The sequence below is a fragment of the Carassius auratus genome, chromosome 3, assembly GCF_003368295.1.
Source record: "Carassius auratus strain Wakin chromosome 3, ASM336829v1, whole genome shotgun sequence".
Classification (NCBI taxonomy): domain Eukaryota; kingdom Metazoa; phylum Chordata; class Actinopteri; order Cypriniformes; family Cyprinidae; genus Carassius; species Carassius auratus.
In genome coordinates this window covers 9842862-9858005 of record NC_039245.1, presented here as the reverse complement: position 1 = coordinate 9858005, position 15144 = coordinate 9842862, and the positions used below count along the sequence as shown (strand labels likewise).

General features: G+C 38.1%; 1 protein-coding gene across 2 annotated transcripts; it reads right to left on the bottom strand.

Moving 5' to 3' along the window:
• Nucleotides 1–31: 31 nt before the first annotated feature.
• LOC113047335 (rab GTPase-binding effector protein 2-like) lies at nt 32–14819 on the bottom strand. 2 transcript variants are annotated; one of them, XM_026208689.1, is made up of 13 exons: nt 14563–14819; nt 10343–10507; nt 4733–4821; nt 4215–4571; nt 3757–3852; nt 3398–3496; nt 3194–3304; nt 2997–3075; nt 2781–2792; nt 2591–2646; nt 1872–1970; nt 1670–1786; nt 32–1488 (listed from the first exon to the last, which is right to left on the bottom strand). In XM_026208689.1, exons 1-13 carry the CDS (start codon nt 14606–14608, stop codon nt 1387–1389), a joined length of 1428 nt encoding a protein of 475 aa, XP_026064474.1. In that variant the 5' UTR covers nt 14609–14819; the 3' UTR covers nt 32–1386. The 2 variants fall into 2 exon arrangements, with proteins under 2 accessions (XP_026064474.1, XP_026064483.1); XM_026208698.1 differs by having other exon boundaries at nt 10343–10504.
• Nucleotides 14820–15144: the final 325 nt, after the last annotated feature.

Sequence of the window (15144 nt, the reverse complement as noted above, 5' to 3'; positions counted from 1 at the left end):
AGATATGTATAAAAAGCAAGTATCATGTTACTGTCTTTTAGTTGACTCTTTATTTCTTTTATACACATGTAATGCACTCAGATTTGTTACTAACATGTTACATTTATATGAATTAACATTTATTCGCTCTATTCAAACTTAGATTTAGTGTTTTATCATCTCATCACTCCTCTGTTCATTGGCTCAGGCACCAGATACTTCATAATGAAATGTTGTCTATTTCCATTAAAGTGACTTAGGCCTTAAATTGAATGCACAAATAATTATACTAGGGTAGGTAGTATTATAGCAGGGGGCAACTAATACACACAAACTTTATTCAGGTTAAAGTGATGGTATCTTTTCAGTATAACTTCTCTATCTGTCTGAGAACAGTAAATATGAATGGTTCACTTTGAAAAAAAAACAAAAAAACATTAGAGGTACAAAAACTATTTTAATATTTTCTTAGGTTGTCTAAGGCTTTAATGCAATTAATTTCAAGTAATATTTATGTAATCTCTTAAAGGAATATGCTAACACTATCGCTGGTGGATATCATAAATGATTTCATCATAGCTGTGAAGCTGGGGGCAATTGTAACTACTTCTGAACAAAAATGGTATGAATTTGAAGATTTAATCTTTAAAACACTAATATAATGTAAGACTAGCATCTAGTCAACAACTAATTACACTTTACTTATTAATACAGTGTAAAAAGGTTGCATCTCATTTCAAACAATTATAATGCATTTACCATTAAATTTTTCACTTTAAAACATTAAGACAGTTAAAGTAATTAGTGCCATATAAAGGTGAAAAATACATTTTATGGAATATTAAATATTATGACAGTCTTTCTCATTATATGTTTATTAATGATATTGTTACTTTGGCACATATACTTTTTTCTTATAGCGATAGAAGGTAGATCTGTAGTAGTCTGGGTTATATAGGGAAAAATATATATTATAAAGTTACAACGGCCCCCAGTATATTTTTATTTTGCTGGTGACAGATGCTGAAAATAAGTAATATATATCCATCGGTGTCTATTAGGAAAAAAGGATTAGGTTGGGGAGATAAAACTTACACTGCAGTAGCAATAAGTCTAGTACAGCTAGTAGTTAGTGTATTAGCTTTTCACAAAATTCAAGTATTAGCAATTCCAGTTTGTCCAGATTTAAAAGGTATCATGTTTTCCCCATATAGCTTGAGTTCATTAGAAGAAGTGTGAACCCATGAGTGCAGGAATGGCCGTTTCGTTCATGTCACTGTAGGCTTTTTTATTTTATTTTTTATGTAGGCAGCCCACCTCAGCTTGGCCCTTTCTTAGGACCACCTCCTTGCCCACCAGAATCTCTTCCCTTTGTTTGGCCAAAATGCCACCTATTCTTATACAGTTTCATGTGGCATCAGCAGGTAAATCAGTGTCTTCGATCTCCTCCCCTAGAATGTGCTTCACTTGGTTCAAAGATTCTGCCTGGCGAATCTGTTCCAATTTCACCTGAGAAGAAATGAAAACACTGTTTCAAAATACTTATGCTTAAATCTTTTGTCACAGACAGTAGAAATCATGTAGTGAGGACATAGCCGTATGTGTGCTATCAACAACTGAACAGCAGAATTTATGCAGGATAGATTAAGAGGAGTATAAACTCAATGCTGATCCTAAATCAGTGAAGTACCTGCAGGGACTGCGACAGATGCACGAAATCCTTCTGCACGCCTTGACTAGTGTCTAGTTGAGAGCGCAGACTGATCACCTGACTGCGACACTCTAAACACTGCTGCTGTAATGCTGCCTGAAAGACAGACATAGAGAGATGTGAACTAGTGTATAATCAAATGCAATGATAGTCACCTATTCACCCCAAAATCCAGGCCTACCTTCTCCTGGATGTGAGATTTGTTCTCCTTCTGAAGGTGAGAAAGGGCCACTCGCAGACCCTGCACCTCCACACGACACTCCTGCAGCTCAGCCTCCAACTGCACACACAGATGAAACAATGACACCTTCTTATTAACTGCATTGTACACTCTAAACAATGTCAAACAACACTACACTACACTGTTGTCACATGACCTCATTATGTGCAAGTTTAACTTCGTGAAAGCATCCAATTATAAAGGGAGAAAAAAATTCTCCACTTTGTAATATGGTGTAAAAAATGTCTTAACTATTAGTAGTTGGATTAAAGGAGTCAAGCACAGATACATAAATACACAGATTATATACACACACACATCATATTTAGAAAGTACAAATATTTAACAACAATAATATACAGATGTTTTTCCTTCCAGTTCATTTGTCACGATGAAATCGGCAGGCCAAGTTAAGACTAAAAGTAAAGGACCTAAGCTTACAGGGAAATCCTAAAGGTTACAGTGCCACTGAAGTACAAACAAGCACATGGGCACATGACATTCAAAAAATGTCTTAATAGACTGATTTGACTGAGTGTTTCAGCAATACACAGTGAACTCACATGAAAAGAAACAAGCAAAGGGATGTATTGAACATTTTTGAATGCGTCCTAGACTCCTATATAAGGAGTGTTATTTCTATATAAGAAATAACACCTGAGAATCAAAAGCTGCCATACCTTTTCCCTTTGGATCTGTATGCGGTCTGTCTCTACTGTCAGGCTGGCAAGCTTCACTGAGGGAGAGGGAATTCAATCACAAACTGACACTGGACACAGTTTCATGGCAATGCACTCAAATATCAACACCTACCCTCACACAAATAGGGTCTACACTATTGACAAACAAGTTAAAGTATATATGACTTACCTTCTAAAACTTCTGGAGAAGTAGATGGGACAAGAAAATTGAGGAGAAAAGACAAAAAGCAGAACATGTCATTGTGGAGAAAACGCAATCGGCAGACATGCCTGAAATTATTAATTGTGAAACATTATTTAAAAGTTTTACGAACAGTGAGGGAAAGCAAAGTCTCTTTGTGAAAACGTGCATGTCAAAGCCATAAATACAATGATATAGACAGACCGCTCTCCTCTGTGCGTGTCTCCAGCTGTTCCTGTAGGTTGACTATTTCAATACGAAGCCTCTCCTCACAGTGAGCTGCCTATGTATAGATACACACACTGACTTAATGACTTAAGACACAAACACAACATTCAGCTCTGGCCTCCTTTCATCAAACCCGCTTGTAAACACACACACACACACACACACACACACACCTCTAGTGTTGGACTGTGGGGTGGAAGGCTATTTTCATCCACATCAGTGTCTTCACCTTTCAGCTTGGAGAGCTCATTACAAACTCTCTTCTGAGAGAAAGACAGCTCTGCCTGCGTGAAAACAATTTGTGATCTTATCAAGATTTTGGATTATGGATTCCTGCTGCCTGCCTTTAATTGGACCATTCACCCGCTGCTACTCACCAATCTGCTCTGAACGGCATTTTGTGACTGGCTAAAAGATTTCTGTAGCTCTTCAAGGAGGGTCTCAGATGTTTGCACCTGAGACTGAAGCACTGATAACTGCAATAGACAAACCATAAATATATCAATATATTTGATATCTTTGCTTTGACAGTAATCAACTGTAAATTTGCTATATCAGGGTTTATGCTCAAAGCAATTAAACCCCATTGAAAAAAACATTATATTATACTTCCACCCAAACGTTATTACATTATCACTGTATAATTGTTTTAACAAAAATATTAAGCAATGTGATTGCTTTCTGAATGTGTTTTATTTGGTCTGTGTAGCAAAAGACAGGATCTGAGTTTCTGTACCTGTTTCTGTGTCTCTGTGCTTTGCACATCCAGTTCTTTCTCCAGCTCAGCTTTCTGCTCTTGAAGCTCGGCCACCTCCTCTTGAAGCTCTACAAGCTAAAAATGCCATATCAGATTCAACAAGTTAGCTGAAAGTCATCATGTACCGACCTGGGTGATCTCTAATGCACTGATTTACAAACAACAGGCTAGAAATGTCCTACACCTTTCGATGAATACATTTCCATGACGTTTCAAATCGTTTGCTATAACTAGATAAGGACTGCACTCATGAAGAGTAATTTCTAGCCGTTAGAGTCAACCGTAGAGTCAATTGTAACTAGAAAAACTTTCCATTATTTGAGATTTTGATAATTTTCATGACCTTTCCACACCTGACAATCACATTTTAAAATAAATCCTGATACAGTTTTCCATGGTCGTGAGAATCCTGCTATAAAAACTAGAAGCATACTGACTTGTGCTTGCAATTTGTCCCAGTCTGCATGTGTGACCAGTCTGTGTCCCGGCGGTGGCAGGTAGATCGCTTCAGGCACCAATGTTCCTGTGGACACCAGGGAGGCGGTGTCTTCTTGAGGGGGCGGATGTCGGGGCAAAGAGGGTGTGTCCAGAGAGAAAGAAGACAGGGAGGCAGAGTCACAGTGCTGGGGAAAGTAGTCCATCATAAGGCCTGTTGTCTCTGGGTCTGAATTCTCTCCTGACAGCTCCAGTGGATCAGAGTCTGAGCCTGAGCCCTCGTGATCAGCAGCTCGCAGGGGAGGGGAACCACCCTGTGGAGGACAGGTACTCTCCACCTTGCCCTTTTTAGAGATCACCTGCATGCACAAAGAAATCTGTAAAATGTAGTGACTTCGGTGCATTATAAGACAGAAAACAAAAGATCTTTCATAAATGGAAACAAATATATAAAATAAATATACATCAGTACATACTTCTTGGCCTACACACAGAAGGCAGGACACAGAAACACACAAACCTTCGTCTCCTTGGGCGAAGCGGCTCTCCTCCACTGTGCTCGTTCTGACTGCAGAACAGATATTCTAGCGTCATACTGAGCAACCGTTTCTAAGATGAGGGACAAAAACAGGATGAGAAAAATGTGGGATCCGTCACATAGAATCACTGAAACACATTCCTTGTCGCTTCCTGTTCTTTGGGTTAAATTCCATTTCATGACATTCAAATTGGCAAATGAAATGAAATTGCAATTAACAGAACTTCTGGATTCTAACATACTTCTAAATGCAACAGCTTACTGAACAAAAAAAAAAAAAAAGTGTAAAAAAGAAAAAGAAAAAAAAAAGTGTAAATGCAATTTTATCAATTGCATTTACACATTTGACAGACTTTTTTATCCAAAGCGCCTTACACTGCACACAAGGCACACATTTTAACAGTTCATTCATTCCCTGGGAATCGAACTCACAACCATGGCATTGCTAGCCCTATGCGGTTCTATTTAGGCAACGGGAATTTGGTTGTTAATTGGATTGCGAAAAAGTGAATGTTGCATACAGGAATGTGATTGGCGTGGTGCAGACTTAAAACAGGGTATATACAGCAATCCTTAAGTTAAATTTACTACTTTTTAATACCTTTTTCACTACCTTCAGAATATTTTTTAAAACCATCACGACACTGAATTGCAAGTGTTAATCAGCGACCTTTCTATTATTTACACAGATTTTGACATATATAACATACAAAAAATAATAGATTTAGAGACTGATGTTGACAGCATATTGCACATTTATTTCACTTAGTAAATAAAAATAAAACAAATACCATAAAATGTGCAATGGAGAAAATGGATAGACCGAACAATAAGCCTGCCTGTTAGTGTTGTCACGGTACCAATATTTCAGTATTCGGCACCGATACCAGTGAAAATCCACGATTCTCGGTACCAATTTCGGTAACAAAGCAAAACACAAAAATTTGGTAATAAAAAAAAAATAACTTTTTAGCACTAAAAATAAAACCAATGCCATTCTTTATACTTATTTAGAATTGTGTTTAAAGTTTTTCTACAAGTTATATAATTATGAAAAACAGTAAACAAGTTTCACCCAAATTTAATTTGTCTTTTAATTTATCAAATTTAAACACATTTTATGTTTGGTAAATAAAGGGGATTTGCTATTAAAATTAAAACATGGGAGAAATATTGAGATTTATTTTTTTTTTAAATAAAGTTTTTTATTTTTTTTGCAACAGTGGTAGCAGTATCACATACGTTTTACTAAATAATAGTAATATTTCTAACACAATGCCCTTATGTAAAAATTTTCTTTTAGGCCTAATGAATGCATATTTGTCATTTTGAAATTTCTATTTGCCCATTAGCTCCGCCCACTACCGGAGAAACCGGTATGTCTTCTGCTTTTTCGAAAGTGAATATGAATAATTCTAAATTAACTCGATTATTTTGACAGGAGAAGACAACAGATGCTGAAATTAATGCAAGCGTCATGCGCTTCAGTCTATGTAGTAAATAAACCTGCACGTCTCTGTCATTCATTAATTCACAGAGACGCGCAGAACACAACTTTTGCGGCTTAATACTACAGATACTGGTCCATATGGAGATTTGATTTGATTAATTTATGCTTTCACAAATTCCATGACTGTCCATATTAAAATGTAAGTTTAATTTACATGACTGGATTTTGAGATTCCGTACTCGTTTTCTGCTTCGCGGAAATCATAGCGTTGTATGCGTCAAGAACCGGGTTTGAACGGGACCTCGGTACTACCGGTCGTTAACCCAGCTATTAGAAAACTTGCATTTGTCCAAGAAGACGACGATGGTTGTCCAGTCATTGAAGATATGCCTTGAAGCAAGTCTAAAATAAAACGTAAGCCAGCCACTTCTGTTGAGCGCGCAGTGTTCTGGAGAAGGGTCTGGCTGCAGACCATGGGCGAGTGGAGCTCCACTCTCAAACCGGAAATACGTCACCTCCACTTGAAAACATCAAGATGGCGTCGCCGGGAGTACTTCAAACTTAAACTCAGGTAATTTTATCTCTGCATCGCTTAAATGGTGAACTGACGCTGTTGTAACGTGCAGTGTAAGAAAAACGCACAGGGCTTACGTGAAATTACTAACAAAAGAATTAATAAACACTATGGATTTATAGATTTATATCGCGAGCAATGTTGATGTCTGGCCACTGATCATATATACACCACACAGTAATTTATAGATCAATGTGTCTGTCCAATGTGTTTTTTTATTAAGTTATCAAGTTCAATTACAAACCTTTACACCAGATTTCAACAACTGAACACATATAATTAGTGTTGATACAGACAAATAGAGAGAAAAAAGATGGAAAAAAATAACAAATAACAATAATCACACCATAAGATAAAACAGAATAAATAACGGAAAGAAAAAGAAAGATGTCTTAGGGTCTTATTCTAACAACAAAAACAAGTTCAAAGCATACAAGAGTTTCTGGGCGTTCCTGTCAATCCTGTAATGAAGAGACTTTGCAAATATCTTTAGTTCATTCTTCCATCCGCTGAAGTGAGGTGTAACCTTTAAAAACGTACTTATCTTACTTATCTACTTATCTATGAATCTAGTATTTGCACAAAGTAATTAAGTTATTTATCAAAAAGTCTAGGATCTTTTCCTTCAACAATACTCCAACCTTAACTGAGTTCACAGTCAAAGGGTGTATTGATATCTGTTTGAAATGAAGCCAGTTTTGAAATTCCAGCCAAAAAGTCTGTAAAGATTCACATTTCAAAAACATATGATCAACAGTTTCAATATCTTTCTCACAGAACCCGCATGAATTGTTCTCCCAATTAAATCTTTCTTGTAGGAAGTTATTAGATGGATAAATGTCCTTTAGGATTTTAAATGTTACTTCTTTGGCTTTAGGAAGAACTGGATAAGTAAAATAAAGCTTCCTTATTTTCTTTGCCTCTTCTTCAATAAATTCTTGAAGAACATACTTTCTTTTCAGTTGACTGGGGAAGTACAGTTTGGATAATACATTTCTGATAAACTTATTTGTTAATTGTTTGCTCTTTAAATTTTTACCTTTAGTACATGATGGATAGCATAGATGTAACTTAGTTTTTGGTGGCTTGTGGTAAAATAACGTAGTGAATAATGAAAGGACACGATCGTTTTGTATGTGTATTCCTTTAGCATTTGTTGTATAATTTAAAAAAGGTCATATGAGGAGGTTGTTTTCATATTAAATTTTTCATTCACCTCCAGGGATAGGATTGGCATAGAAGATGCAGCACTCTTAACATTTTAAATGTATGTTGCCACCTTAGAAGTCAAGGTCTTTTTACATGTGACATTAACATATTTATTTTTTCTATTTTGTTGTTCGGTTATTCTATTGTTTGACTTTTTTTGTTTCAGATCAAATGTATATCAAGTGTTATCCATCCTCATAACACCTCCACAAATAGAGACTGAAACTTCCGAGCACCTTCACCTTGTCTGCTATGGGACTGTCATAGGTGAATGATGCAGTACTATTCTGTGTTAAATTTACCTAACGTCAGCACACAGACATAGTATTGTTCCAGTTTTGCTGTGCTCATGTCTTCTTTGTGTCCCCAGCCCAGCAATCAGATGCATCAGAACAACAAAGCACAACTGTGGTGGACCAGGCACCTTCAGCAACGAGTAAATTGCTTTAACATTAATGATAATTAAATGTCAGTATTGTAATAACTCTTGACCCATCTAACGTAATTGTTCATGCCAGAGATTTAACAACACTGTCAGTCAGGAGCATATTTAACAGGAGGCACACTTCAGCTGGCTTGATGGTGACTTCAGTAAGTGTGGTCAACCCTCTTGTTTTTGTGGCTATAACAATTAGACTAAGTAATCTCACTCTCTTCCATTTCCTTAACATGAAACTTCAGGTGCAGTGAAGATATTTAAAGAGACACTATCTAAAGTACAGAAAGCCGTACATAATCTCTAGGTGCAGTCGCCTACAGTACAGCCAGCTTCACAAAGACTGTGGGGCTGGTCACCAGGAAAATGGCCAACAAGGAGTGCTTTTGGGGTTTTACTCCTCAGATGACCACCCTGGCTACTGTAGCTGGGATTGCTTCACAGACAATGGAGGTCTTGAAGAGTAACGTGTACGTGCATGTGAACACATTGTGTTATTAGAGGAACAATTATGGTCACTTGCAGTTCATGTGTTTTCAATGTAGTGTAAGATGTGTTTATTATTATTATTACTCAAAAACCATTAAAACTTCTAAATTGTGGAAGTTATTCTTCATTATTTTACTGTGGTTATTTTGTATATGTTGTTATTTTGATTAAAATACAAAATTCAACACATAATTCTGGTTGAGGTATTATTTTAATAATTTATTTAATATTTCATTTATTTTTCACTGCTAAATATTAAAAACACAAGGTTAACTTTCTAAAAAGTATGGAATGTTACATTGACAGTTGTACACTGGTAAAACAAACATGAACAAATTGATGTCTGTAGTGCATAAAAATAGGATAAAAAAAATGCTGTCTTGTCATAAACCGTAAAAGATTAGTATATATATATTTTTTTATTTCTACTAGGTAAAAGTAACAAAGATAAAAGTACAGAACATATTAACATTACGTACAAAGAGGTGACATAACTGGCAAAGCACCCTTTATACGTGTATATAACAAGTAATACAAAACGAAAGTTTGGTGGTAGTGACACATTTTCCCTCTTAAATGGAGCTCCACTCGCCCCCATGGAGGCGACGTAATTCTACGTAAAGTGTTACCCGGACCAACATGGCCTCCGCGTCATTAGTGGAGGCGACGTAATTCTACGGAAAGTGTGGCCCGGTCCAACATGGCGGCGGCGTCGCTAGTGGAGGTGACGTATTTCCGCTCTTGAGTGGAGCTCCACTCGCCCATATGTCTGCAGCCAGACCCTCTTGGTGTTCTGAGATGATGCCGAACGACCACTGAATATGACGTCAGCATGAGACGGAGACGGAAGATCTTTGATTATGTGCCCAGATATGCTAAAGCCCATATAAACGAACTAACACGAACGCAGATAGAATTTCAATCAGAATAAGACACCTGATAGTCTGGAAAAAATAATACCTAATTTGGAAAAAAATAATACCTCTGAGACCACATTTAACACTTTTAATGGCCTTAAATTTGACCATTTTGATTTATCACTTTTTAATACTTTTTAAAACCCCGCGGACACCCTGTAAAAATGTCAGCAGGGATGAAGCGAGTTGCATCTCATTTTGATTAAAGATAACAAGGTCTTTCTGGTGTCACTACAAAAAGCTCTGGCCTTACAACTCTTTTAGCTAGACGTCTCCTTACTTTAAATTGGTAACACATTTCACCCCCACCTTGTATTAGTGAACTACAGATGTGTTTACTTGTATAAAGCTTGAGAAAATCAGGTTCTCAAGCTCTCGAGACATACATTTTTAGATGAGCTACTCCTCAAAAGACAAACTGTGGCTTTTCTCCATAGACGTTCCATGATTTATCAACAATGACAGACTTGTGCTTTACCTCCCATACTGCTTCGATTCCCTCCCTCTCACTCCTCACCTCTCAGAGCCTCCTGCAAGGACTGAATCTCCTGGTCGCATTGATTTTGCAGCTCCTGCAGCTCCTCCTGTTTGCCAAGCTCGCAGATCTTCGCCACACCCTGCCAGTGCTCCAGCTGAGCTCGACACTCGATTAGCTGCGTCTGCAGGTCTTCTTCAGCTTCTACTGAAGGAAAACACAGAAGGACTTCAGAAACTTCTGAATAGACTTGTTCCGTTTCTACTCTACTGACTTATTTTTAAAGAATTGTTTAACACAGATGCATAATACAAAAATATAGGTGCTGGTCATATAATAAGAATATCATCAAAAAGTAGATTTATTACACTAATTCCATTCAAAAAAATGAAACTTGTAATGAGGTGTAATGAGAGGCCAGGTTGCTCTGATAGTGGCCTTCAGCTGCATTGTTGGGTCTGGCATATCGCATCTTCCTCTTCCCAATACCCCATAGATTTTCTATGAGGTTAAGGTCAGGCGAGTTTGCTGGCCAAAAAACCAGGTACTGGTAGCTTTGGCACTGTGTGCAGGTGCCAAGTCCTGTTGGAAAATGAAATCTGCGACTCCATAGAGTTGGTCAGCAGCAGGAAGCATGAAGTGCTCTTAAACTTCCTGATATACGACTGCATTGACCTTGGACCTCAGAAAACACAGTGGACCAACACCAGCAGATGACATGGCACCCCAAACCATCACTGACTGTGGAAACTTAACACTGGACCTCAAGCAATGTGGATTGTGTGCCTCTCCTCCATACTCTGGGACCCTGATTTCCAGAGGAAATGCTAAATTTACTTTCATCAGAGAACATAACTTTGGACCACTCAGCAGCCGTCCACTCTTTTTTGAAGCGAGACGCTTCTGACGCTGTCTGTTGTTCAAGAGTGGCTTGACACAAGGAATGCGACAGCTGAAACCCATGTCTTGCATACGTCTGTGCCTAGTGGTTCTTGAAGCACTGACGCCAGCTGCAGTCCACTCTTTGTGAATCTCCCCCACATTTTTGAATGGGTTTTGTTTCACAATCCTCTCCGGTGTGCGGTTATCCCTATTGCTTGTAAACCTTTTCTACCACATCTTTTACTGCCCTTCGCCTCTCTATGAATGTGCTTGGACACAAAGCTCTGTAAACAGCCAGCCTCTTTTGCAATGAGCTTTTGTGTCTTGCCCTCTTTGTGTAAGGTGTCAATGTTCGTGTTTTTGACAACGGTCAAGTCAGCAGTCTTCCCCATGATTGTGTAGCCTACAGAACTAGACTGAGACCATTTAAAGGCCTTTGCAGGTGTTTTGAGGTAATTAGCATTAGAGTGTGGCACCAGGTGTCTTCAATATTGAACCTTTTCACAATTCACATTTTCTCAGATACTGAATTTGGGATTTTCCTTAGTTGTCAGTTATAATCATCAAAATTAAAAGAAATAAACATTTGAAATATATCAGTCTGTGTGTAATGAATGAATATAGTATACAAGTTTCACTTTTTGAATGGAATTAGTGAAATAAACCAACTTTTTGATGATACTCTAATTATATGTCCAGCACCTGTTGGTGTGTGACAGATAAGTGACACACATAACAGAGCTGTAACAAGATGAATTTTGGCATTAGTACATGCCTACTCAGCACACAGACTTAATTTGTGAATACCTCCCTTACTGTATTACTGTACCTACTTAAAACATAAGCATATGAAAATAATTACAGTAATTCACAAAAAAAGTAGTAGGTTCCTAGTAGCCAGTCTGAATTGCTACAACTGAAATGTTTCCACAGTACAACTGAAATCTACCTCCTTTACTGTGTGTACAGCATACAATTTTTTTTTTTTTAATAATTTATTGAACAGATTTTTGCCTATTCCAAAGGTTTTAGTAGGTTCCAAATAGCCAGTGTGAACCACTGACCACTCGTTAAGTGTATTTTACCAAGCCAGGCTTAATGAGCAGATGAGGACACACCTGCCCACCAATGGTCCTCGGGGAATGTTTCTGGACTTTGTGAAGTGTGAGCTGGCCACTTATGGATCGTCTCATTTACTGCGGTAACCCTTGTTCTCTGAATGAGGGAACAGAGACGTTACATCGATACTGACATATGGGGTCACTCTTGAAAGGCCCAATAACCTTCAGTGAAGAAGTAGGGATGTAACGATTCACTCAACTCACGGTGCAATAGGAATCACTATACTGATTCCATGATGTAATTTGTGTCACTTTTTTTTTTAAAGAGATTTAAGACAAATTATAAATGAAAAGGTGTCCTTTAATTATTGCTTGGACAAAATGCTGCACAATAATCTGTGACATTGAAATTTGTCAAATAACAAAACTAAACTGAAATGTTAAAACAAACCCAAAATCAAATAAAGAAATAACACCAACAAAATAAATCTCTTCATATAAACAATCTTTGTCTGTGCTCATTCCATTCAAATTTAAAGACAAACATGGTTTGTTTAATTTCAAAATTTGAAGCAAAAACATAATATTTTGAATTTAATTTTGTGAAAACTATACTACATAAAACATCTGCACAAAACAAGACAGCAGAAGCTCTGAATGAGACTCAGGTTCACTCTCTGACAGTAGGTGGCGCTTATGAAACAGCAGCAATACAGCTTTTTCTTGATTAGCGCTTTAGACACTGCATCACTTCAAGTTCCAGTCCCAATTGTATCACTATTGTATCACATCTCAGCCGATTTTTAATCGTTACATATTTGTGTCAGAGCACAAGGCCATGTACAGGGGCTGACCAGCAGGGCATTCACACAAGCACAGGTTTCTGACAAAGAGCTGCTCGGATGTTCTGAAACACTGCCTATGGTCCCCATAAATGTGTAGGGCAAGAACAGGACACAGCAGTGAGAGGCCAGGGTCTGCCTCCTACAGGGGAGCTTGCAGCTTCACTACCTGATCTTGAAAGGGAGCGGTGGGACTTTCGTGAAGACACCGGGTGACAGGGACTAGTCAAAGGGCAGGACCTTGTACTGGTGTGCCCGACCCTTAAAAGCAAACCAGAGGAACAGGTCGATCAGGTCCTTCAGGTCGACTGCTGCAAACCAGTCCTGATGGCAAACGCATTAAAGAATGCTTTTCTGCATCAACATCTTGAAACGGGAGCTCGTGCAGGGCCGGATTCAGCACAGGGGAGTGCTAACCAGGGCTCCAGATTCTGCATGAACGGTACCAGTGAAATCACGGAGGTGCCCAAGGAGGGCCAGTTAGGTGGAGAACTAGGGCCCAAAAGAGCAAAAGAATGGTCAATTTAAATGAGAAGAGGATCTGCCTGGATCAGAGGGTCCCGCGGTGGGCTGACAGGCACCGTATGAGGAATTGGCACGTCATTCAACCACTGAGGTGAAGGAGTGGAATTCCTGTAATTCCAGTACAGGAATTACTGTAATTATTTTCACACAAAATATTTGTGCACTGTACATACAGTAAGGGAGGCACTTGCAAGATTTCAGCTGTAGTAAGTCAGTCTGGACAGCAGAAACCTACTACAATATTTGGAATATGAAGAAGAAGAAGAAAAAAAGAGGAAAAAGATCTTTTGGTTAATTTCAGAATTTTTCAGTTTTTTTTATTTGTATTTTTTATTTACTGTATGTAGGCTACTGTAAAATTCCAATAAATATATTTTATTTCTGTACTTGCATAAAATGAGGTATTCTAACCTCTATTAAGTCACTCTTGAGTACTACAAGTTTAACAATGTGTACTATTAAATGTTAAAAGTTATTGTTATTACAATAATTTTGTCGTTTAAACCAGTTGAAGGAATTTTCACACGATCCCTTCAGCTTTGTGTACCGTGACACTGCGTCAAAGCTTTCTCGGGTATGAACTGCAGCTAAAACAGACGTAGAGTTTTAAATTATTTATTTTTTAGATATACAATGGTTGCATATTGTTAAAACTAGTTAAAACTTTGTAAGAATGTCGACTCTAGAGAACAGTGGCGGGAAAGCCAATATCGAACCTAAAACTTTAGTGCGCTAAAACACGACTGTCATCAAAGCATGCTCACATTTTGTTTAATGCACAAACGTGGTCTAATTTAAGAGCTTCGGCAGCTAACGTTTACACGATCAGATATATTTGCACGCCAAGCTGAAATGACTTACTCATTTAATCGCAACAATCTCTGAATAATTGCCCAAAATCGACACAAACCTCTACTCTTAGACTAGATGTAACGTTAATGGTTGTTCATACCATTGTGCTCCTCAATGCGCGATGCTGTCGTGTCCGACACTTCCATGGTTTCACGGCATTTATCTCGATATTTTCCTTTCGTTTCGTTATTATTCTCTTTGCCCGCATCCGTCTTCCTTTTCCTGTGTGAAGTGCAGCAGGTCCGGCCTTCATCAAAACTGCACCAAGAGTTCAGGAAACAACTTTCCCCGGTTCAGTCTTGCGGATATTACCTCACCATCCTCCCTAGAGTCGCACACGCGCGCTGATCGTTTCCAAACCTAGTGAACTGAACACAGAGAACGCGCCATCAGCTGACTGAGAACACGCCCGTGATGCTGTCCAGCTAGCCAGCTTACTAGGATTTGAAACATAGCCGATCCCATGCGGTCTTCGTTGGAAAATGTATGCAAAACATTTGGAGATGGGTTTGAATATTTTCCTAAACGTTTGGTTAATTGTGCATTTGAATGTCAAATAAAATAAAAAGCTAAATAAAACACTTGTATAGACAGCACAGGTTGTCGATTACGGACTGTAGGTTGCAAAATGCAGGATATATAATTGCCATGACATCCATTTCCCTTTACTTTAAAAACAATG